The 25,168-nt window shown below is 44.4% G+C and overlaps 1 protein-coding gene across 1 annotated transcript in view; it reads right to left on the minus strand.

Annotated features, from left to right (window-relative positions):
• LOC121585310 (vacuolar protein sorting-associated protein 13B-like) overlaps positions 1-25,168 on the minus strand; it is a 719,687-nt gene that overhangs the window by 690,830 nt on the left and 3,689 nt on the right. The window contains exon 3 of the mRNA XM_045226113.1: positions 12,797-12,940. Within this exon, the coding sequence (XP_045082048.1) occupies positions 12,797-12,940 (144 nt within the window). The remainder of the gene's footprint in view (positions 1-12,796; positions 12,941-25,168) is intronic.

Genomic DNA, 25,168 nt, shown 5'->3' on the forward strand with positions numbered 1-25,168 from the left:
GGTCTGTTCTGTGGGACTGTGGGGTTAGATGATCGGTCTGTTCTGTGGGACTGTGGGGTTAGATGATGGGCCTGTTCTGTGGGACTGTGGGGTTAGATGATGGGTCTGTTCTGTGGGACTGTGGGGTTAGATGATGGGTCTGTTCTGTGGGACTGTGTGGTTAGATGATGGGCCTGTTCTGTGGGACTGTGGGGTTAGATGATTGTCTGTTCTGTGGGACTGTGGGGTTAGATGATGGGCCTGTTCTGTGGGACTGTGGGGTTAGATGATGGGTCTGTTCTGTGGGACTGTGGGGTTAGATGATGGGTCTGTTCTGTGGGACTGTGGGGTTCGATGATGGGCCTGTTCTGTGGGACTGTGGGGTCAGATGATGGGCCTGTTCTGTGGGACTGTGGGGTTAGGTGATGGGCCTGTTCTGTGGGACTGTGGGGTTAGATGATGGGCCTGCTCTGTGGGACTGTGGGGTTAGATGATGGGCCTGTTCTGTGGGACTGTGGGGTCAGATGATGGGCCTGCTCTGTGGGACTGTGGGGTTAGGTGATGGGCCTGTTCTGTGGGACTGTGGGGTTAGATGATGGGCCTGCTCTGTGGGACTGTGGGGTTAGATGATGGGCCTGTTCTGTGGGACTGTGGGGTTTGATGATGGGCCTGCTCTGTGGGACTGTGGGGTTAGATGATGGGCCTGTTCTGTGGGACTGTGAGGTTAGATGATGGGCCTGTGCTGTGGGACTGTGGGGTGAGTCTTGAGGGCAAGACACGTTGTCATGTTTTATAGAAACTGAAGGAGCAGTAGTGTTTACAGCTAAATGTATGGTGGGCATCATCACACCACCAACAGAACAGAGCAGATATTCTCTCCCACACATACAGTACTTATCATTCTGAACCAACCACTTGTTAGAAGTTCTACTATCCTTCTGAACCAACCACTTGTTAGAAAATGGGTTTCCATGGCCCAGCAGCTGCACACATGCCTAAGATCACCATGCGTAATGCCAAGCGTCGGCTGGAGTGGTGTAAAGCTCGCTGCCATTGGACTCTGGAGCAGTGGAAACCCGTTCTCTGGAGTGATGAATCACGCTTCACCATCTGGCAGTCCGACAGACGAATCTGGGTTTGGCGAATGCCAGGAGAACGCTACCTGCCCCAATGCATAGTGCCAACTGTAAAGGTTGGTAGAGGAGGAATAATGGTCTGGGGCTGTTTTTCATGGTTCGGGCTAGGCCCCTTAGTTCCAGTGAAGGGAAATCTTAACGCTACAGCATACAATTACATTCTAGACGATTCTGTGCTTCCAACTTTGTGGCAACGGTTTGGGGAAGGCCCTTTCCTGTTTCAGCATGACAATGCCCCCATGCACAAAGCGAGGTCCATACAGAAATGGTTTGTCGAGATCGATGTGGAAGAACTTGACTGGCACGTAGAGCCCTGACCTCAACCCCCTGGCACATAGAGCCATAAGAGAATAAGCAGATAGACAAATATACAGCGGATATACGGATGATATACAGCAGGTATACGGATGATATACAGCGGATATACGGATGATATACAGCGGGTATACGGATGATATACAGCGGATATACGGATGATATACAGCGGATATACGGATGATATACAGCTGATATACGGATGATATACAGCATATATACGGATGACATACAGCTCATATACAGCGGATATACGGATGATATACAGCGGATATACGGATGATATACAGCGGATATACGGATGATATACAGCGGATATACAGCTGATATACGGATGATATACAGCTGATATACAGCGGATATACGGATGATATACAGCGGATATACGGATGATATACAGCGGATATACGGATGATATACAGCTGATATACAGCGGATATACGGATGACATACAGCTCATATACAGCGGGTATACGGATGATATACAGCGGGTATACGGATGATATACAGCGGATATACGGATGATATACAGCGGATATACGGATGATATACAGCGGATATACAGCTGATATACGGATGATATACAGCTGATATACAGCAGATATACGGATGATATACAGCGGATATACGGATGATATACAGCGGATATACGGATGATATACAGCTGATATACAGCAGATATACGGATGACATACAGCTCATATACAGCGGATATACGGATGATATACAGCGGATATACGGATGATATACAGCGGATATACGGATGATATACAGCGGATATACGGATGATATACAGCGGATATACGGATGATATACAGCGGATATACGGATGATATACAGCGGATATACGGATGATATACAGCGGATATACGGATGATATACAGCGGATATACGGATGATATACAGCGGATATACGGATGATATACAGCGGATATACGGATGATATACAGCGGATATACGGATGATATACAGCGGATATACGGATGATATACAGCGGATATATACGGATGATATACAGCTGATATACGGATGATATACAGCTGATATACGGATGATATACAGCAGATATATGGATGATATACAGCGGATATACGGATGATAAACAGCGGATATACGGATGATATACAGCGGATATACGGATGATACACAGTGGATGTACAAATGTACAGTATCAATATATCTAAATATATCTAAATGCAGAGAGATGAACAGAGTGCAAAAACAGTATAGTGCAGATATTTAGAGTACAATTCAGAGATGGCTTGATGCAGTATAGTGCAGTTATTTAGAGTACAGTTCAGAGATGGCTTGATGCAGTATAGTGCAGTTATTTAGAGTACAGTTCAGAGATGGCTTGATGCAGTATAGTGCAGTTATTTAGAGTACAGTTCAGAGATGGCTTGATGCAGTATAGTGCAGTTATTTAGAGTACAGTTCAGAGATGGCTTGATGCAGTATAGTGCAGTTATTTAGAGTACAGTTCAGAGATGGCTTGATGCAGTATAGTGCAGTTATTTAGAGTACAGTTCAGAGATGGCTTGATGCAGTATAGTGCAGTTATTTAGAGTACAGTTCAGAGATGGCTTGATGCAGTATAGTGCAGTTATTTAGAATACAGTTCAGAGATGGCTTGATGCAGTATAGTGCAGTTATTTATAATACAGTTCAGAGATGGCTTGATGCAGTATAGTGCAGTTATTTAGAGTACAGTTCAGAGATGGCTTGATGCAGTATAGTGCAGTTATTTAGAGTACAGTTCAGAGATGGCTTGATGCAGTATAGTGCAGTTATTTAGAGTACAGTTCAGAGATGGCTTGATGCAGTATAGTGCAGTTATTTAGAATACAGTTCAGAGATGGCTTGATGCAGTATAGTGCAGTTATTTAGAGTACAGTTCAGAGATGGCTTGATGCAGTATAGTGCAGTTATTTAGAGTACAGTTCAGAGATGGCTTGATGCAGTATAGTGCAGTTATTTAGAGTACAGTTCAGAGATGGCTTGATGCAGTATAGTGCAGTTATTTAGAGTACAGTTCAGAGATGGCTTGATGCAGTATAGTGCAGTTATTTAGAATACAGTTCAGAGATGGCTTGATGCAGTATAGTGCAGTTATTTAGAGTACAGTTCAGAGATGGCTTGATGCAGTATAGTGCAGTTATTTAGAATACAGTTCAGAGATGGCTTGATGCAGTATAGTGCAGTTATTTAGAATACAGTTCAGAGATGGCTTGATGCAGTATAGTGCAGTTATTTAGAATACAGTTCAGAGATGGCTTGATGCAGTATAGTGCAGTTATTTAGAGTACAGTTCAGAGATGGCTTGATGCAGTGTGCAGCATAGAGTGCATAGTCCTTTATTTAGTCTATAGCTGGAGGAACCATACAGGTTATAAATATGCATGAAAATCAATGTGTTTGGCAGTCGGAGAGAGTACAGACCTCTCTAGACCCAGACTACAGACCTCTCTAGACCCAGACTACAGACCTCTCTAGACCCAGACTACAGACCTCTCTAGACCCAGACTACAGACCTCTCTAGACCCAGACCCACATACCTCTCTAGACCCAGACCCAAAGACATCTCTAGACCCAGGGTACAGACCTCTCTAGACCCAGACTACAGACCTCTAGATCCAGACTACAGACCTCTCTAGACCCAGACTACAGACCTCTCTAGACCCAGACTACAGACCTCTCTAGACCCAGACTACAGACCTCTCTAGACCCAGACCTCTCTAGACCCAGACTACAGACCTCTCTAGACCCAGACCTCTCTAGACCCAGAGTACAGACCTCTCTAGACCCAGAGTACAGACCTCTCTAGACCCAGAGTACAGACCTCTCTAGACCCAGACTACAGACCTCTCTAGACCCAGACTACAGACCTCTCTAGACCCAGAGTACAGACCTCTCTAGACCCAGAGTACAGACCTCTCTAGACCCAGAGTACAGACCTCTCTAGACCCAGACTACAGACCTCTCTAGACCCAGACTACAGACCTCTCTAGACCCAGACTACAGACCTCTCTAGACCCAGACTACATACCTCTCTAGACCCAGACTACAGACCTCTCTAGACCCAGACTACAGACCTCTCTAGAACCAGACTACAGACCTCTCTAGACCCAGACCTCTCTAGACCCAGACTACAGACCTCTCTAGACCCAGACTACAGACCTCTCTAGACCCAGACTACATACCTCTCTAGACCCAGACTACAGACCTCTCTAGACCCAGACCTCTCTAGACCCAGACTACAGACCTCTCTAGACCCAGACTACAGACCTCTCTAGACCCAGACTACAGACCTCTCTAGACCCAGACTACAGACCTCTCTAGACCCAGACCTCTCTAGACCCAGACTACAGACCTCTCTAGACCCAGACTACAGACCTCTCTAGACCCAGACTACAGACCTCTCTAGACCCAGACTACAGACCTCTCTAGACCCAGACCTCTCTAGACCCAGAGTACAGACCTCTCTAGACCCAGAGTACAGACCTCTCTAGACCCAGACTACAGACCTCTCTAGACCCAGACTACAGACCTCTCTAGACCCAGACTACAGACCTCTCTAGACCCAGACTACAGACCTCTCTAGACCCAGACCTCTCTAGACCCAGAGTACAGACCTCTCTAGACCCAGAGTACAGACCTCTCTAGACCCAGACTACAGACCTCTCTAGACCCAGACCTCTCTAGACCCAGAGTACAGACCTCTCTAGACCCAGACTACAGACCTCTCTAGACCCAGACTACAGACCTCTCTAGACCCAGACTGCAGACCTCTCTAGACCCAGACTGCAGACCTCTCGATTCAGACTACAGACCTCTCTAGACCCAGAGTATAGACCTCTCTAGACCCAGACTACAGACCTCTCTAGACCCAGACTACAGACCTCTCTAGACCCAGAGTATAGACCTCTCTAGACCCAGACTACAGACCTCTCTAGACCCAGAGTATAGACCTCTCTAGACCCAGACTACAGACCTCTCTAGACCTAGAGGATAGACCTCTCTAGACCCAGACTACAGACCTCTCTAGACCCAGAGTATAGACCTCTCTAGACCCAGACTACAGACCTCTCTAGACCCAGACCTCTCTAGACCCAGACTACAGCCCTCTCTAGACCCAGAGTATAGACCTCTCTAGACCCAGACTACAGACCTCTCTAGACCCAGAGTATAGACCTCTCTAGACCCAGAGTATAGACCTCTCTAGACCCAGAGTACAGCCCTCTCTAAACCCAGAGTACAGCCCTCTCTAGACCCAGACTACAGACCTCTCTAGACCCAGACCTCTCTAGACCCAGACTACAGCCCTCTCTAGACCCAGACTACAGACCTCTCTAGACCCAGACTACAGACCTCTCTAGACCCAGACTACAGACCTCTCTAGACCCAGACTACAGACCTCTCTAGACCCAGACTACAGACCTCTCTAGACCCAGACTACAGACCTCTCTAGACCCAGACTACAGACCTCTCTAGACCCAGACTACAGACCTCTCTAGACCCAGACTACAGACCTCTCTAGACCCAGACTACAGACCTCTAGACCCAGACTACAGACCTCTCTAGACCCAGACTACAGACCTCTCTAGACCCAGACTACAGACCTCTCTAGACCCAGACTACAGACCTCTCTAGACCCAGACTACAGACCTCTCTAGACCCACACTACAGACCTCTCTAGACCCACACTACAGACCTCTCTAGACCCACACTACAGACCTCTCTAGACCCACACTACAGACCTCTCTAGACCCAGACTACAGACCTCTCTAGAACCACCATATCACCAAGTCAAAATCAGAGTATGAGTAAATGTACTTGGTGAATAAAGGTGATTCTGATTCTGAGATAGTTGCTATCAAAACCTCCTCAAAGAAACCCCTTGAACTCTGAGAGAATGGACATAAATGGACATACATCCTATATAGAACAATATAGCCTACACAGCACTACATATAGCCTACACAGCACTACATATAGCCTACACAGCACTACATATAGCCTACACAGCACTACATATAGCCTACACAGCACTACATATAGCCTACACAGCACTACATATAGCTAGTATAAAATAACTGGACAGACACATGTTCCTTCCTTCTGTCTTGGTCATTCTAGTCAATCTAGAAGATAACCGGTTGACCAGAAACCTTCCAATAAAAAGCCACAGGTCTAATGAGTCTAATTCTAAGTAGTTCTATTGGTCTAATCTAGGCTGTTCTAGTCAGGCTAACACTGACTTCATTTCTTACAGTCTCAGCTTACTCTTCCAATGGACACGTCATCAAGATACTAGACGGCCTCAGAGTCCTTACCAGGGCTATTAATAACTATGTTTCCCATAATCCCCATAGGAGCCTTGTATGAAATGGAGCGATTTAAAGCTGTTGTTTCATCTCAGTAAGAGTTTCATGGTTATTCTTAGGTTTTTTAATTTACAATGGGCTCAGATCAAACACATCCCTCACATATCTAATAATAACGTCAGTAAGACGTATGGCTAAGAGTTGTGTACAATAGACTCTGTGAGGGGAACCTTTAAAGTGCCCATACAAAGGCTTTTTGTAGATAGACAATGACTTAAGGCTGACTTAACTTCACATGGGCTCAGCTCAGCAGCATGTCCACACACTGACATGTATAATTCATATCATATGTAGGAACCCAGTAATCCAGTCTAGATGCAATAGGACAATCCATCGAAGACATTCATTTGATCTGGTTTGATCTAGTTCCTGATAGTTGAAACACAAAACATGTTGAGCAAAAATAGAAAATGAATGAATCCAAACAGTAATTTCCCCCCAATATTTCGAGTTGGTTTTAGTCCTGGTTCTAAATTGTTTCATGCCTTTCCACAAGACATTGCTGGTGTGCATTCCAGCAGTAATCTAGCCCTGCTAAGAGAGAGGCAGACATGATGAGGGGACGGGGATCAAGACAGTATCTTTATAAGATACACACAGAGGCTGTGTCCCAAAGGGCACCCTATTCCCTATATAGTGCACTACTTTAGACCAGGAACCATAGGGGATGGGCCTCCCGTAGCTCAGTTGGTAGATCATGGTGCTTGCAACGCCAGGGTTGTGGGTTCGATTCCCAAGGGGGGCCAGTATGAAAAATGTATGCACTCACTAACTGTAAGTCGCTCTGGATAAGAGCGTCTGCTAAATGACTAAAAATGTAAAATGTAAAAATGGATAGGGTGCCATTTTTGACGCAGCAGAGAGAGGAGGGGCTCTCTAATTGTAACAGCATCGCTGACACAGTCAGACAGGACCAGCGTAACACCATACACAAACAAACTGCATACAACGTTCATGAATGGATTTTTTCTGGTTAACATATTTCTGCAACAGAAGTCCTCATTAAAGCCTACTTTAGGCAATTACACTGCCAGCAGAAGCTGTAATCTCAAACTGCTCCTCAACGGCCACATTTCCACGTTCACGTGCTAGTGGAAACTATAACCGTCCTCTCGCTCTGTGCTTAGCGAGCAGCAGATGGGTTCTGGGAGGCTTTTAGAATATCCTTTCTAATACGACCCAGTTCCTCTCTGATTTTCATCCCAAATGGCACACTATTCCCTATTTAGTGCACTACTTTTGACCAGAACTGTCAACAGCAGCACACTATATAGGGAATAGGGTGCCATTTGGGATGCAATCTCTCTCTTTCCATCCATCCGGACAGAACAGAACAGAAACATTAAGAGCTCCAATACTTAACCATCCTTAATGAACTTCAAAAGGAACACGGATGTTTTTACAGGCCAGCGCTCAGAGCTGTAACGGCAATTATGAAAACAAACCACATTAATGATATCATTTGTCATTTCCACACTTCGACGCAAAGCGGACTCTTGGAGGCCCGAAACAAAGTTTCCACACACGCATAAACTAGCCTATTCTAAAATACTAACCTACTAAACTTAGTTAAGATTTAAAACACAGACTGTTGAATTCTTTCATTCTTCCAAAAATATGTAGACCTATATCCAACATTTAAAAACCCTATGGAGAGATTGTCTTAACCCAAGTTTAACATAAGTAGTGTAAAGTCCATGCAACTCTACGCTGGGAGATAATAACTACAGGATCTGGACCTGGTGTGAAAACCCTTTAGACACACTATATATACACAAAAGTATGTGGACACCCCTTCAAATTAGTGGCTATTTCAGCCACACCCATTGCTGGCAGGTGTGTAAAATCAGCACACAGCCATGCAATCTCCATAGACAATCATTGGCAGTAGAATGGCCTTACTGAAGAGCTCAGTTACTTTCAATGTGGCGCCGTCATAGGATGCCACCTTTTCAACAACTCAGCTTGTCAAATGTCTGCCCTGCTAGAGCTGCCCCGGTCAACAGTAAGTGTTGTTATTGTGAAGTGGAAACGTCTAGGAGCAACAACGGCTCAGCCGCGAAGTGGTAGGCCACACAACTTAACAGAATGGGATCGGCGAGTGCTGAAGCGCGAAAAAAATTGTCTGTCCTCGGTTGCAACACTCACTACCGAGTTCCAAACTGCCTCTGGAAGCAACGTCAGCACAAGAACTGTTAGTCGGGAGCTTCATGAAATGGGTTTCCATGGCCGAGCAGCCTCACACAAGCCTAAGATCACCATGCGCAATGCCAAGCATCGGCTGGAGTGGTGTAAAGCAAGCCGGCATTAGACTCTGCAGCAGTGGAAACACGTTCTCTGGAGTGATGAATCACGCTTCACCATCTGGCAGTACGACGGACAAATCTGGGTTTGGCGGATGCCAAGAGAACGCTACTTGCAACAATGCATAGCGCCAACTGTAACGTTTGGTGGACGAGGAATAATGGTCTGGGGCTGTTTTTCATGATTCGGGCTAGGCCCCTTAGCTCCAGTGAAGGGAAATCTTAACGCTACAGCATACAATGACATTCTAGACGATTCTGTGCTTCCAACTTTGTGGCAACAGTTTGGGGAAAGCCCTTTCCTGTTTCAGAAAGCGAAGTCCATACAGAAATGGTTTGTCGAGATCGGTGTGGAAGAACTTGACTGGCCTGCACAGAGCCCTGACCTCAACCCCATCGAACACCTTTGGGATGAATTGGAACGCCGACTGCGAGCCAGACCTAATTGCCCAACATCAGTGCCCGACCTAACTAATGCTCTTGGGGCTGAATGGAAGCAAGTCCCCGCAGAAATGTTCCAACATCTAGTGGAAAGCCTTCCCAGAAGAGTGGAGGCTGTTGTAGCAGCAAAGGGGGGACCAACTCCATATTAATGCCCATGATTTTGGAATGAGATGTTTGTTGAGCAGGTGTCCACATACTTTTGATCATGTAGTGTATATCAGCTTTCTGCTGTAGGAGGTTTAGGACGACCAGTAGGAAGCCCCTCCCTCCAGTTAAAGGTATATCCCAGTGACAGGTGGTACTGTGCTACAGGAGGGTGCCAATGCCATCCTTTCATGAGAAGTTAAATAAATACCTTTATCAGTACAATGTAATAAATCACCATTAAATGTCACAAATCACAAGGATAAAAAAGCTGTTTCCATTATGTTGGCGTCAGAACTGAGGGGCCGGTGCAGTAAGGACCCTGCTACCTCCCTCCCTCCTACCTCCCCCTCAAATAGGAGAGTAGTGTACACTAGCCTAAAGGACAGCTCATTTAAATTCCTCCTGCTGCCTAGCAGGACTTCTGTTGGAAGTCTGGCTTCACTCCAAATTGTGTCTCCCGGGTGAGAATAACATTGAATAATTTGTCCAAACGTCATTTGCAATTTTCCAAAAATCCTTTCTTGACTGGGGAAACCTTTGGAAAACATCTGTAACAAATACTTGTTTTGAGAGTAGTAGTACACGAGAGTGCTTTACACTGCTACCCCGTGACCCTGAGCTGTGTACGGAGCAGGAAAAAAAGTTCAAATTTCCATTGGGCTGGAAATGTGATCACTGCAGCAGTAGCCATCTGCATACTATAATATTTACCATTAGTTCTGGACTGCTCAAGCTCATGTGTTACAAATCTTTAGCCTGCAGTCTATATAATTAGGTGTAATTGACTTCCCTTGCAATGTGTTTCTACTGACGGGGACATCTGGCCTTGAGACACTCCATGCAGGGGCCGAGGACCAAATGTCCCCCTAGTATCTTTACAGGGCTCATAGGTCTCTGGTCTAAAGTAGTGCACTATACAGGGAACGGGGTGCCGTTAGGGACGTGCCCTGCTCTCTGGGCTCCCCATTCCCAGCTTGCCTTTCTACTTGGCAACAGCATGGGTGGTTTAGAATAGGTACGACCACAACCAGACTCTTCTGCACAAACACATCTCACAAAAATGTCTTTCATACTACATTTTCCCATTGTGAAAATATTTATAATCCAACCTAAATAAAATATACATATTTATTTTGGGTTCAGTTTCAGTGGTGGTGCTGCTAAGACTTTGTACTGATCAACTACAAGGACATAATTACTGCTTCTTGTCAAACATGCAGCTTGGGCCGGTAGAGAGAGAAGTGGGACTGTCTTGACTCTTGACAACCATGATCTTTGGTTGAGTCTCCTGAGTCTCAAATGGCACTCCTCCCTTTGTAGTGCACTACTTTTGACCAGGGCTCTGATCAAAGGTAGTGCACTATGTAGGGAATAGGGTGCCATTTGGGATGCACAGCTCATGTAATAAATGAGCCTAGTAAAATGCCTCTACTGACTACCAACACACAGTTTTTAACTGCAATTTAGTCACTTGCCAAATACATATTACGGTTCAATTGTAAAAATACCAGTGGAATTAGGCCTAACCAGCAACACTATAATACTAGAAGTTCTCTGAATATTTATGGTCACTGGCAATCTGTCCTCGTTCTGAAGAGTACATTTGCTGAGCAGTGAGGAATTGTGTTGTCTTGAAGTTATAAACGTGAACTCACAAAGACAGACACTTCTAAAGCAGCCGTTCACTAACGAACTACTGTTCTCTCCGTCTGATGCCAAGACCTGACTGGTTCAAATAAACCCAGACACATTTCCAGAGGAATTAAAAGAGCATTTGCAGAATGTTTCCTTCCAGCAGGGTGAATAACACCCTAGAGCACTACTTTTGACCAGAGCCCACATAAGTAGCGTTCTATAAATGCAACAGGGTGCATTTCAGCCACAGCAACAGTCTCTCTGCTCCAGTCAACCAGGCTGTGATACGAGTCAGCTTTAGTCTGCTGCTCTGAGGCACCTTGGTTAATCGGCTCTACGGCCGCTCATTAGACATGCAAACCTTTGAACTGGAGACGCAGACCTTTGAATTTGAGCGGCAAGACTAGAAACGACGTGTCAAATTAGTCCAAATGAGCACCCCTGCCTGAGACCCTAAGCCAACTTGAAGAAAGTGGTGAACTGAGCCATGGGCTGTTGGACTGCTGAGAGGACAGAGGGGGTTCTGGGTAGAGGAGTCTAGAAAGAGGTGAACTGAGTCATGGGCTGTTGGACTGCTGAGTGGACAGAGGGGGTTCTGGGTAGTGGAGTCTAGAAAGAGGTGAACTGAGCCATGGGCTGTTGGACTGCTGAGGGGACAGAGGGGGTTCTGGGTAGAGGAGTCTAGAAAGAGGTGAACTGAGCCATGGGCTGTTGGACTGCTGAGGGGACAGAGGGGGTTCTGGGTAGAGGAGTCTAGAAAGAGGTGAACTGAGTCATGGGCTGTTGGACTGCTGAGGGGACAGAGGGGGTTCTGGGTAGAGGAGTCTAGAAAGAGGTGAACTGAGTCATGGGCTGTTAGACTGCTGAGGGGACAGAGGGGGTTCTGGGTAGAGGAGTCTAGAAAGAGGTGAACTGAGTCATGGGCTGTTGGACTGCTGAGGGGACAGAGGGGGTTCTGGGTAGAGGAGTCTAGAAAGAGGTGAACTGAGTCATGGGCTGTTGGACTGCTGAGGGGACAGAGGGGGTTCTGGGTAGAGGAGTCTAGAAAGAGGTGAACTGAGTCATGGGCTGTTGGACTGCTGAGGGGACAGAGGGGGTTCTGGGTAGAGGAGTCTAGAAAGAGGTGAACTGAGTCATGGGCTGTTGGACTGCTGAGGGGACAGAGGGGGTTCTGGGTAGAGGAGTCTAGAAAGAAAGATAGAATGGATGAAACCAACAATATGTTTTAAACCAAGTCTATTCCTGTGGAACGTTTTATGACAGAGATTATAACTTGTTATGTAAAAACCTCTCTTAAGATGTTGAGGAAGAGGTGAACTCATTTCAGTGACTCAGTAACTCCCAAGACTCAGAAACGCACCAGCTTTGGAATGCCATGACAGTGTGCACTACATTGGAGTAGTGCACTTATCAGGAGCAGGCTACAGTATAAATCTAAAGCAGCAGCACTAACCTGTGCTCCATCCTTCAGTTTGAGGATACACTCCATAGTGTTGATGGTGATGACCACCGCCTCTGAGCCCAGTTTGGTCCAGGGCACGTGGATACGCAGCTCATGGATGTGACCACTCAGGAAGGTAAAGGGTAGCTTCAGCTCCTAGAAACAGGAATAAAAATAAGTGATTGCAATGGCTCAGTGGGTTGGAGTCTGTGGGCTGGCAATGCTAGGGATGTGGGTTCAAGACATGAGGGTAAGATCTCTGCAGTATATGATCTGTGGACAACTGACAAGACATGAGGGTACGATCTCTGCAGTATATGATCTGTGGACAACTGACAAGACATGAGGGTACGATCTCTGCAGTATATGATCTGTGGACAACTGACAAGACATGAGGGTACGATCTCTGCAGTATATGATCTGTGGACAACTAACAAGACATGAGGGTACGATCTCTGCAGTATATGATCTGTGGACAACTGACAAGACATGAGGGTACGATCTCTGCAGTATATGATCTGTGGACAACTGACAAGACATGAGGGTACGATCTCTGCAGTATATGATCTGTGGACAACTAACAAGACATGAGGGTACGATCTCTGCAGTATAAAGTATGTTTAGTCATTAAATAATCAAACCTAAACATGAGAATGAAGCTAAACTATAGTGGAAGTTTACAAATGGTTCTTTATGCCTCTGTTTTTTTTTTAACAACCTGAACCAGTTCCAAAGCATCATGTGTGTATGTACACTGTCGTTCAAAAGTTTGGGGTCACTTAGAAATGCATTTTTTTGTCCATTAAAATAACATCAAATTGATCAGAAAGTGTAGACATTGTTAATGTTGTAAATGGCTATCGTAGCTGGAAACGGCTGAATTGTAATGGAATATCTACATAGGCGTACAGAGGCCCTTTATCAGCAACCATCAGTCCTGTGTTCCAATGGCACGTTGTGTTTGCTAATCCAAGTTTATCATTTTAAAAAGGCTACTTGGACATTAGAAAACCCTTTTGCAATTATGTTGGCACAGCTGAAAACTGTACTGCTGATTAAAGAAGCAATAAAACTGGCCTTCTTGAGACTAGTTGAGTATCTGGAGCATCAGCAATTGCGGGTTCGATAACAGGCTTGATGCCATCTGTCAAGCATGGTGGAGGCAATGTGATGGTCTGGGGATGCTTTGGTGGTGGTAAAGTGGGAGATTTGTACAGGGTAAAAGGGATCTTGAAGAAGGAGGCTATCACTCCATTTTGCAACGCCATGCCATACCCTGTGGACGGCGCTTGATTGGAACCAATTTCCTCCTACAACAGGACAATGACCCAAAGCACAGCCCCAAACTATGCAAGAACTATTTAGGGAAGAAGCAGTCAGCTGGAATTCTGTCTATAATGGAGGGGCCAGCACAGTCACCGGATCTCAACCCTATTGAGCTGTTGTGGGAGCAGCTTGACCGTATGGTACGTAAGAAGTGCCCATCAAGCCAATCCAACTTGTGGGAGGTGCTTCAGGAAGCATGGGGTGAAATCTCTTCAGATTACCTCAACAAATTGACAACTACAACACCAAAGGTCTGCAAGGCTGTAATTGCTGCAAATGGAGGATTCTTTGACGAAAGCAAAGTTTGAAGGACACAATTATTATTTCAATTAAAATTGTCAATGACTACATTTCCTATGCATTTTGCTGTATTTCCTATTCAAACTCATTTCAAGTATGTTTTCATGGAAAACAAGGACATTTATAAGTGACACCAAACTTTTGAACGGTAGTGTGTATACATTTGAAGTCGGAAGTTACATACACCTTAGCCAAATACATTTCAACTCAGTTTTTCACAATTCCTGACATTTAATCCTAGTAAGAATTCCCTGTCTTAGGTCAGTTAGGATCACCACTTTATTTTAAGAATGTGAAATGTCAGAATAATAGTAGAGAGAATTATTTTTTCAGCTTTTATTTCTTTCATCACATTCCCAGTGGGTCAGAAGTTTACATACACTCAATTAGTATTTGGTAGCATTGCCTTTAAATTGTTTAACTTGGGTCAAACATTTTTGGGTAGCCTTCCACAAGCTTCCCACAATAAGTTGGGTGAATTTTGGCCCATTCCTCTTGACAGAGCTGGTGTAACTGAGTCAGGTTTGTAGGCCTCCTTGCTCGCACACGCTTTTTCAGTTCTGCCCACACATTTTCTATAGGCTTAAGGTCAGGGCTTTGTGATGGCCACTCAAATACCTTGACTTTGTTGTCCTTAAGCCATTTTGCCACAAACTTTGGAAGTATGGTAAACCTCCAATTGACTCAAATGATGTCAATTAGCCTATCAGAAGCATCTAAAACCATTACATAATTTTCTGGAATATTCCAAGCTGTTTAAAGGCACAGTCAGCTTAGTGTATGTAAACTTCTGACCCACTGGAATTGTGATACACTGAATTATAAGTGAAATAATCTGTCTGTAAACAATTGTTGGAAAGATTACTTGTGTCATGCACAAAGTAGATGTCCTAACCGACTTCCCAAAACTATAGTTTGATAACAAGACATTTGTGGAGTGGTTGAAAAACGAGTTTTAATGACTCTAACCTAAGTGTATGTAAACTTCTGACTTCAACTGTAGAACCCCTCCACTGAGCTCAGCTCTACAACACTACAGTATCTGATATAGAACCCCTCCACTGAGCTCTACAACACTACAGTATCTGATATAGAACCCCTCCACTGAGCTCTACAACACTACAGTATCTGATATAGAACCCCTCCACTGAGCTCTACAACACTACAGTATCTGATATAGAACCCCTCCACTGAGCTCTACAACACTACAGTATCTGATATAGAACCCCTCCACTGAGCTCTACAACACTATAGTATCTGATATAGAACCCCTCCACTGAGCTCAGCTCTACAACACTATAGTATCTGATATAGAACCCCTCCACTGAGCTCTACAACACTACAGTATCTGATATAGAACCCCTCCACTGAGCTCTACAACACTATAGTATCTGATATAGAACCCCTCCACTGAGCTCTACAACACTATAGTATCTGATATAGAACCCCTCCACTGAGCTCTACAACACTACAGTATCTGATATAGAACCCCACCACTGAGCTCTACAACACTATAGTATCTGATATAGAACCCCTCCACTGAGCTCTACAACACTACAGTATCTGATATAGAACCCTCCACTGAGCTCTACAACACTATAGTATCTGATATAGAACCCCTCCACCAAGCTCTACAACACTACAGTATCTGATATAGAACCCCTCCACTGAGCTCTACAACACTACAGTATCTGATATAGAACCCCTCCACTGAGCTCAGCTCTACAACACTATAGTATCTGATATAGAACCCCTCCACTGAGCTCTACAACACTACAGTATCTGATATAGAACCCCTCCACTGAGCTCAGCTCTACAACACTATAGTATCTGATATAGAACCCCACCACTGAGCTCTACAACACTATAGTATCTGATATAGAACCCCTCCACTGAGCTCTACAACACTACAGTATCTGATATAGAACCCCACCACTGAGCTCTACAACACTATAGTATCTGATATAGAACCCCTCCACTGAGCTCTACAACACTATAGTATCTGATATAGAACCCCTCCACTCAGCTCTACAACACTACAGTATCTGATATAGAACCCCTCCACTGAGCTCTACAACACTATAGTATCTGATATAGAACCCCTCCACTGAGCTCAGCTCTACAACACTATAGTATCTGATATAGAACCCCTCCACTGAGCTCTACAACACTATAGTATCTGATATAGAACCCTCCACTGAGCTCTACAACACTATAGTATCTGATATAGAACCCCTCCACTGAGCTCGGCTCTACAACACTATAGTATCTGATATAGAACCCTCCACTGAGCTCTACAACACTATAGTATCTGATATAGAACCCCTCCACTGAGCTCTACAACACTATAGTATCTGATATAGAACCCCTCCACTGAGCTCAGCTCTACAACACTATAGTATCTGATATAGAACCCCTCCACTGAGCTCTACAACACTACAGTATCTGATATAGAACCCCTCCACTGAGCTCTACAACACTATAGTATCTGATATAGAACCCCTCCACTGAGCTCTACAACACTATAGTATCTGATATAGAACCCCTCCACTGAGCTCTACAACACTACAGTATCTGATATAGAACCCCACCACTGAGCTCTACAACACTATAGTATCTGATATAGAACCCCTCCACTCAGCTCTACAACACTATAGTATCTGATATAGAACCCTCCACTGAGCTCTACAACACTATAGTATCTGATATAGAACCCCTCCACTGAGCTCAGCTCTACAACACTATAGTATCTGATATAGAACCCTCCACTGAGCTCTACAACACTATAGTATCTGATATAGAACCCTCCACTGAGCTCTACAACACTATAGTATCTGATATAGAACCCCTCCACTGAGCTCAGCTCTACAACACTATAGTATCTGATATAGAACCCCTCCACTGAGCTCTACAACACTATAGTATCTGATATAGAACCCTCCACTGAGCTCTACAACACTATAGTATCTGATATAGAACCCCTCCACTGAGCTCAGCTCTACAACACTATAGTATCTGATATAGAACCCCTCCACTGAGCTCTACAACACTACAGTATCTGATATAGAACCCCTCCACTGAGCTCTACAACACTATAGTATCTGATATAGAACCCCTCCACTGAGCTCTACAACACTATAGTATCTGATATAGAACCCCTCCACTGAGCTCTACAACACTACAGTATCTGATATAGAACCCCACCACTGAGCTCTACAACACTATAGTATCTGATATAGAACCCCTCCACTGAGCTCTACAACACTACAGTATCTGATATAGAACCCCTCCACTCAGCTCTACAACACTATAGTATCTGATATAGAACCCCTCCACCAAGCTCTACAACACTACAGTATCTGATATAGAACCCCTCCACTGAGCTCTACAACACTACAGTATCTGATATAGAACCCCTCCACTGAGCTCAGCTCTACAACACTATAGTATCTGATATAGAACCCCTCCACTGCTAGCTCTACAACACTACAGTATCTGATATAGAACCCTCCACTGAGCTCAGCTCTACAACACTATAGTATCTGATATAGAACCACCGGCTCACACTGAGATGAGCTCTACAACACTACAGTATCTGATATAGAACCCCACCACTGAGCTCTACAACACTATAGTATCTGATATAGAACCCCTCCACTGAGCTCTACAACACTATAGTATCTGATATAGAACCCCTCCACTCAGCTCTACAACACTACAGTATCTGATATAGAACCCCTCCACTGAGCTCTACAACACTATAGTATCTGATATAGAACCCCTCCACTGAGCTCAGCTCTACAACACTATAGTATCTGATATAGAACCCCTCCACTGAGCTCTACAACACTATAGTATCTGATATAGAACCCCTCCACTGAGCTCTACAACACTATAGTATCTGATATAGAACCCCTCCACTGAGCTCTACAACACTATAGTATCTTATAGGGGAAACCCCTCCACTCCCCTGAGCTCTACAACACTATAGTATCTTATAGGGGAAACCCCTCCACTCCCCTGAGCTCTACAACACAACAGTATATTATAGGGGAAACCCCTCCACTCCACTGAGCTCTACAACACTATAGTATCTTATAGGGGAAACCCCTCCACTCCACTGAGCTCTACAACACAATAGTATATTATAGGGGAAACCCCTCCACTCCACTGAGATCAGCTCTACAACACAACAGTATCTTATAGGGGAAACCCCTCCACTCCACTGAGCTCTACAACACTAAAGTATCGTATCAGAGCCATTGGTTAATGAGTCATATCTATTATTAGAGGAGGGCTAATGACACTGGCAGCGTCCCTAATGACAACCTATTCATACAGTGCTATGAAAAAGTATTTGCCCCCTTTCTAATTTTCTCTACTTTTGCATATTTGTGATACTGAATGTTATCAGATCTTCAACCAAAATCTAATATTAGATAAAGGGAACATAAGTGAACAAATAACACAACAATTACATATTTATTTCATAAACAAAGTTATGCAACACCCAATTCCCCTGTGTGAAAAAGTAATTGCCCCCTTACACACAATAACTGGTTGTGCCACCTTTAGCTGCAATGACTCCAATCAAATGCTTCCTGTAGTTGTTGATCAGTCTCTCACGTCGCTGTGGAGGAATTTTGGCCCACTCTTCCATGCAGAACTGCTTTAACTCCGTGACGTGTGGGTTTTCAAGCATGAACTGCTCATTTCAAATCCTGCCACAACATCTCAATTTGGATTAGGTCTGGACTTTGACTAGGCCATTCCAAAACTTCCAATTTGTTGCTTTTTAGCTATTTTCATGTAGACTTGATTGTGTGTTTTGGATTATTGTCTTGCTGCATGACCCAGCTGCGGTTCAGATTCAGCTCACAGACAGATGGTCTGACAGTCTCCTGTAGAATTCTCTGATACAGAGCAGAATTCATGGTTCCTTCTATTAAGGCAAGTCATCCAGGTCCTGAGGCAGCAAATCATCCCCAAACCATCACACCACCACCACCACCATGCTTGACCTTTGGTATGATGTTCTTACTGTGTAATGCAGACTTTGGTTTTCGCCAGGCATTACTGGAACCATGTCGTCCAAAAAGTTATACTTTTGAATCATCTGTCCATAGAACGTTCTTCCAAGAGTCTTGATGATCATCCAGGTGCTTTTTTGGCAAACTTGAGTCAACTTTTTGGACGAGATGGGTCCCATTATGCCTGGCGAAAACCAAACACTGCATTCCACAGTAAGAACATCATACCAAGGTCAAGCATGGTGGTGGTGGTGGTGGTGTGATGGTTTGGGGATGATTTGCTGCCTCAGGACCTGGACGACTTGCCTTAATAGAAGGAACCATGAATTCTGCTCTGTATCAGAGAATTCTACAGGAGAATGTCAGACCATCCGTCTGTGAGCTGAAGCTGAAGCGCAGCTGGGTCATGCAGCAAGACAATGATCCAAAACACACAATCAAGTCTACATGAAAATTGCTAAAAAGCAACAAATTGGAAGTTTTGGAGTGGCCTAGTGAAAGTCCAGACCTAATCCCAATTGAGATGTTGTGGCAGGACTTGAAACGAGAAGTTCATTCTTGAAAACCCACACGTCACTGAGTTAAAACAGTTCTGCATGGAAGAGTGGGCCAAAATTCCTCCACAGTGACGTGAGAGACTGATCAACAACTACAGGTAGCATTTGGTTGGAGTTATTGCAGCTAAAGGTGGCACAACCAGTTATTGAGTGTAAGGGGGCAATTACTTTTTCACACAGGGGAATTGGGTGTTGCATAACTTTGTTTATGAAATAAATATGTAATTGTTGTGTTATTTATTCACTTATGTTCCCTTTATCTAATATTAGGTTTTGGTTGAAGATCTGATAACATTCAGTATCACACATATGCAAAAGTAGAGAAAATTAGAAAGGGGGCAAATACTTTTTCATAGCACTGTATATATATATACAGTGGGGAGAACAAGTATTTGATACACTGCTGATTTTGCAGGTTTTCCTACTTACAAAGCATGTAGAGGTCTGTAATTTTTTTCATAGGTACACTTCAACTGTGAGAGACAGAATCTAAAACAAAAATCCAGAAAATCACATTGTATGATTTTTAAGTAATTAATTTGCATTTTATTGCATGACGTAAGTATTTGATACATCAGAAAAGCAGAACTTAATATTTGGTACAGAAACCTTTGTTTGCAATTACAGAGATCATTCGTTTCCTGTAGGTCTTGACCAGGTTTGCACACACTGCAGCAGGGATTTTGGCCCACTCCTCCATACAGACCTTCTCCAGATCCTTCAGGTTTCGGGGCTGTCGCTGGGCAATACGGACTTTCAGCTCCCTCCAAAGATTTTCTATTGGGTTCAGGTCTGGAGACTGACTAGGCCACTCCAGGACCTTGAGATGCTTCTTACGGAGCCACTCCTTAGTTGCCCTGGCTGTGTGTTTCGGGTCGTTGTCATGCTGGAAGACCCAGCCACGACCCATCTTCAATGCTCTTACTGAGGGAAGGAGGTTGTTGGCCAAGATCTTGCGATACATGGCCCCATCCATCCTCCCCTCAATACGGTGCAGTCGTCCTGTCCCCTTTGCAGAAAAGCATCCCCAAAGAATGATGTTTCCACCTCCATGCTTCACGGTTGGGATGGTGTTCTTGGGGTTGTACTCATCCTTCTTCTTCCTCCAAACACGGCGAGTGGAGTTTAGACCAAAAAGCTCTATTTTTGTCTCATCAGACCACATGACCTTCTCCCATTCATTTACATTTACATTTACATTTTAGTCATTTAGCAGACGCTCTTATCCAGAGCGACTTACAGTTAGCACATACATTATTTTATCGAACCCACAACCCTGGCGTTGCAAACGCCATGCTCTACCAACTGAGCTACATCCCCTGCCGGCCATTCCCTCCCCTACCCTGGACGACGCTGGGCCAATTGTGCGCCGCCCCATGGGTCTCCCGGTCGCGGCCGGCTACGACAGAGCCTGGATTCGAACCAGGATCTTTAGTGGCACAGCTAGCACTGCGATGCAGTGCCTTAGACCACTGCGCCACTCGGGAGACCACTGCGCCACTTCCTCCTCTGGATCATCCAGATGGTCATTGGCAAACTTCAGACGGGCCTGGACATGCTCTGGCTTGAGCAGGGGGACCTTGCGTGCGCTGCAGGATTTTAATCCATGACGGCGTAGTGTGTTACTAATGGTTTTCTTTGAGACTGTGGTCCCAGCTCTCTTCAGGTCATTGACCAGGTCCTGCCGTGTAGTTCTGGGCTGATCCCTCACCTTCCTCATGATCATTGATGCCCCACGAGGTGAGATCTTGCATGGAGCCCCAGACTGAGGGTGATTGACCGTCATCTTGAACTTCTTCCATTTTCTAATAATTGCGCCAACAGTTGTTGCCTTCTCACCAAGCTGCTTGTCTAATGTCCTGTAGCCCATCCCAGCCTTGTGCAGGTCTACAATTTTATCCCTGATGTCCTTACATAGCTCTCTGGTCTTGGCCATTGTGGAGAGGTTGGAGTCTGTTTGATTGAGTGTGTGGACAGGTGTCTTTTATACAGGTAACGAGTTCAAACAGGTGCAGTTAATACAGGTAATGAGTGGAGAACAGGAGGGCTTCTTAAAGAAAAACTAACAGGTCTGTGAGAGCCGGAATTCTTACTGGTTGGTAGGTGATCAAATACTTATGTCATGCAATAAAATGCAAATTAATTACTTAAAAATCATACAATGTGATTTTCTGGATTTTTGTTTTAGATTCCGTCTCTCACAGTTGAAGTGTACCTATGATAAAAAATTACAGACCTCTACATGCTTTGTAAGTAGGAAAACCTGCAAAATCGGCAGTGTATCAAATACTTGTTCTCCCCACTGTGTGTGTGTGTGTGTATATACAGTGGGGAAAAAAAGTATTTAGTCAGCCACCAATTGTGCAAGTTCTCCCACTTAAAAAGATGAGAGAGGCCTGTAATTTTCATCATAGGTACACGTCAACTATGACAGACAAATTGAGGAAAAAAATTCCAGAAAATCACATTGTAGGGTTTTTAATGAATTTATTTGCAAATTATGGTGGAAAATAAGTATTTAGTCACCTACAAACAAGCAAGATTTCTGGCTCTCACAGACCTGTAACTTCTTCTTTAAGAGGCTCCTCTGTCCTCCACTCGTTACCTGTATTAATGGCACCTGTTTGAACTTGTTATCAGTATAAAAGACACCTGTCCACAACCTCAAACAGTCACACTCCAAACTCCACTATGGCCAAGACCAAAGAGCTGTCAAAGGACACCAGAAACAAAATTGTAGACCTGCACCAGGCTGGGAAGACTGAATCTGCAATAGGTAAGCAGCTTGGTTTGAAGAAATCAACTGTGGGAGCAATTATTAGGAAATGGAAGACATACAAGACCACTGATAATCTCCCTCGATCTGGGGCTCCACGCAAGATCTCACCCCCGTGGGGTCAAAATGATCACAAGAACGGTGAGCAAAAATCCCAGAACCACACGGGGGGACCTAGTGAATGACCTGCAGAGAGCTGGGACCAAAGTAACAAAGCCTACCATCAGTAACACACTACGCCGCCAGGGACTCAAATCCTGCAGTGCAAGACGTGTCCCCCTGCTTAAGCCAGTACATGTCTAGGCCCGTCTGAAGTTTGCTAGAGTGCATTTGGATGATCCAGAAGAGGATTGGGAGAATGTCATATGGTCAGATGAAACCAAAATAGAACTTTTTGGTAAAAACTCAACTCGTCGTGTTTGGAGGACAAAGAATGTTGAGTTGCATCCAAAGAACACCATACCTACTGTGAAGCATGGGGGTGGAAACATCATGCTTTGGGGCTGTTTTTCTGCAAAGGGACCAGGACGACTGATCCGTGTAAAGGAAAGAATGAATGGGGCCATGTATCGTGAGATTTTGAGTGAAAACCTCCTTCCATCAGCAAGGGCATTGAAGATGAAACGTGGCTGGGTCTTTCAGCATGACAATGATCCCAAACACACCGCCCGGGCAACGAAGTAGTGGCTTCGTAAGAAGCATTTCAAGGTCCTGGAGTGGCCTAGCCAGTCTCCAGATCTCAACCCCATAGAAAATCTTTGGAGGGAGTTGAATGTCCGTGTTGCCCAGCGACAGCCCCAAAACATCACTGCTCTAGAGGAGATCTGCATGGAGGAATGGGCCAAAATACCAGCAACAGTGTGTGAAAACCTTGTGAAGACTTACAGAAAACGTTTGACCTGTGTCATTGCCAACAAAGGGTATATAACAAAGTATTGAGAAACTTTTGTTGTTGACCAAATACTTATTTTCCACCATAATTTGCAAATAAATTCATAAAAAATCCTACAATGTGATTTTCTGGAAATAAATTCTCATTTTGTCTGTCATGGTTGACGTGTACCTATGATGAAAATTACAGGCCTCTCTCATCTTTTTAAGTGGTAGAACTTGCACAATTGGTGGCTGACTAAATACTTTTTTTCCCCACTGTATATATATATATATATATATATATATATATATATATATATATATACACACACACACACACAGTGCATTCGGAAAGTATTCAGACTCCTTGACATTTTCAACATTTTGTTACATTACAGCCTTATTCTAAAATGGATTAAATAGTTTTTCTCCCCTCATCAATCTACACACAATACCCCATAATGACAAAGCAAAAACAGATTTAGAATTTTTTGCTAATTTATTAAAAATAAAAAACATTTACATAGGTATTCAGACCCTTTACTCAGTACTTTGTTGAAGCACCTTTGGCAGTGATTACAGCCTTCGAGTCTTCTTGGGTCTTCTCTGCTTATCCTCTGAAGCTCTGTCAGGTTGGATGGGGAGCGTTGCTGCACAGTTATTTTCAGGTCTCTCCAGAGATGTTCGATCGGGTTCAAGTCCGGGCTCTGGCTGGGCCACTCAAGGACATTCTGAGACTTGTCCCGAAGCCACTCCTGCGTTGTCTTGGCTGTGTGCTTAGGGTCGTTGTCCTGTTGGAAGGTGAACCTTCGCCCCAGTCTGAGGTCCTGAGCGCTCTGGAGCAGGTTTTCAGCAAGGATCTCTCTATACTTTGCTCCGTTCATCTTTCCCTCGATCCTGACTAGTCTCCCAGTCCCTGCCACTGAAAAACATTCCCACAGGATGATGCTGCCACCACCATGCTTCACCATAGGGACATGCACTGTCAACTGTGTGACCTTATATATAGACAAGTGTGTGCCTTTACCAAATCATGTCCAATCAATTAAATTTACCACAGATGGGACTCCAATCAAGTTGTAGGAACAGCTCAAGGATGATCAATGGAAGCAGGATGCACCTGAGCTCAATTTCGAGTCTCATAGCAAAGGGTCTGAATACTTATGTAAATAAGGTATTTCTAAAAACATGTTTTCGCTTTTGACATTATGGGGTGTAGATTGATGAGAACATTTTAGAATAAGGCTGTAACGTAACAAAATGTAGAAAAAGTCAAGGGGTCTGAATACTTTCCGAATGCACTGTATATACTGTTTTCACAAGGAGAATCAGGGAGATATATTCACAGGCTGAACAGTGTTGTTACGCATCTTCAACCACTGAGACGTCTGCTCTAGTGCTCTATGGTGGGGAATAGGTGGTATGAAACTACCAGACGACACAGACACACTGAGCCTTCCATGCTCCTTCCATTCCCTTCTGAGGAGAAGCTGTCATGGATTTAGGCTACAGCACGTCTGTC

This window comes from Coregonus clupeaformis, chromosome 17 (genome assembly GCF_020615455.1).
Source record: "Coregonus clupeaformis isolate EN_2021a chromosome 17, ASM2061545v1, whole genome shotgun sequence".
Classification (NCBI taxonomy): domain Eukaryota; kingdom Metazoa; phylum Chordata; class Actinopteri; order Salmoniformes; family Salmonidae; genus Coregonus; species Coregonus clupeaformis.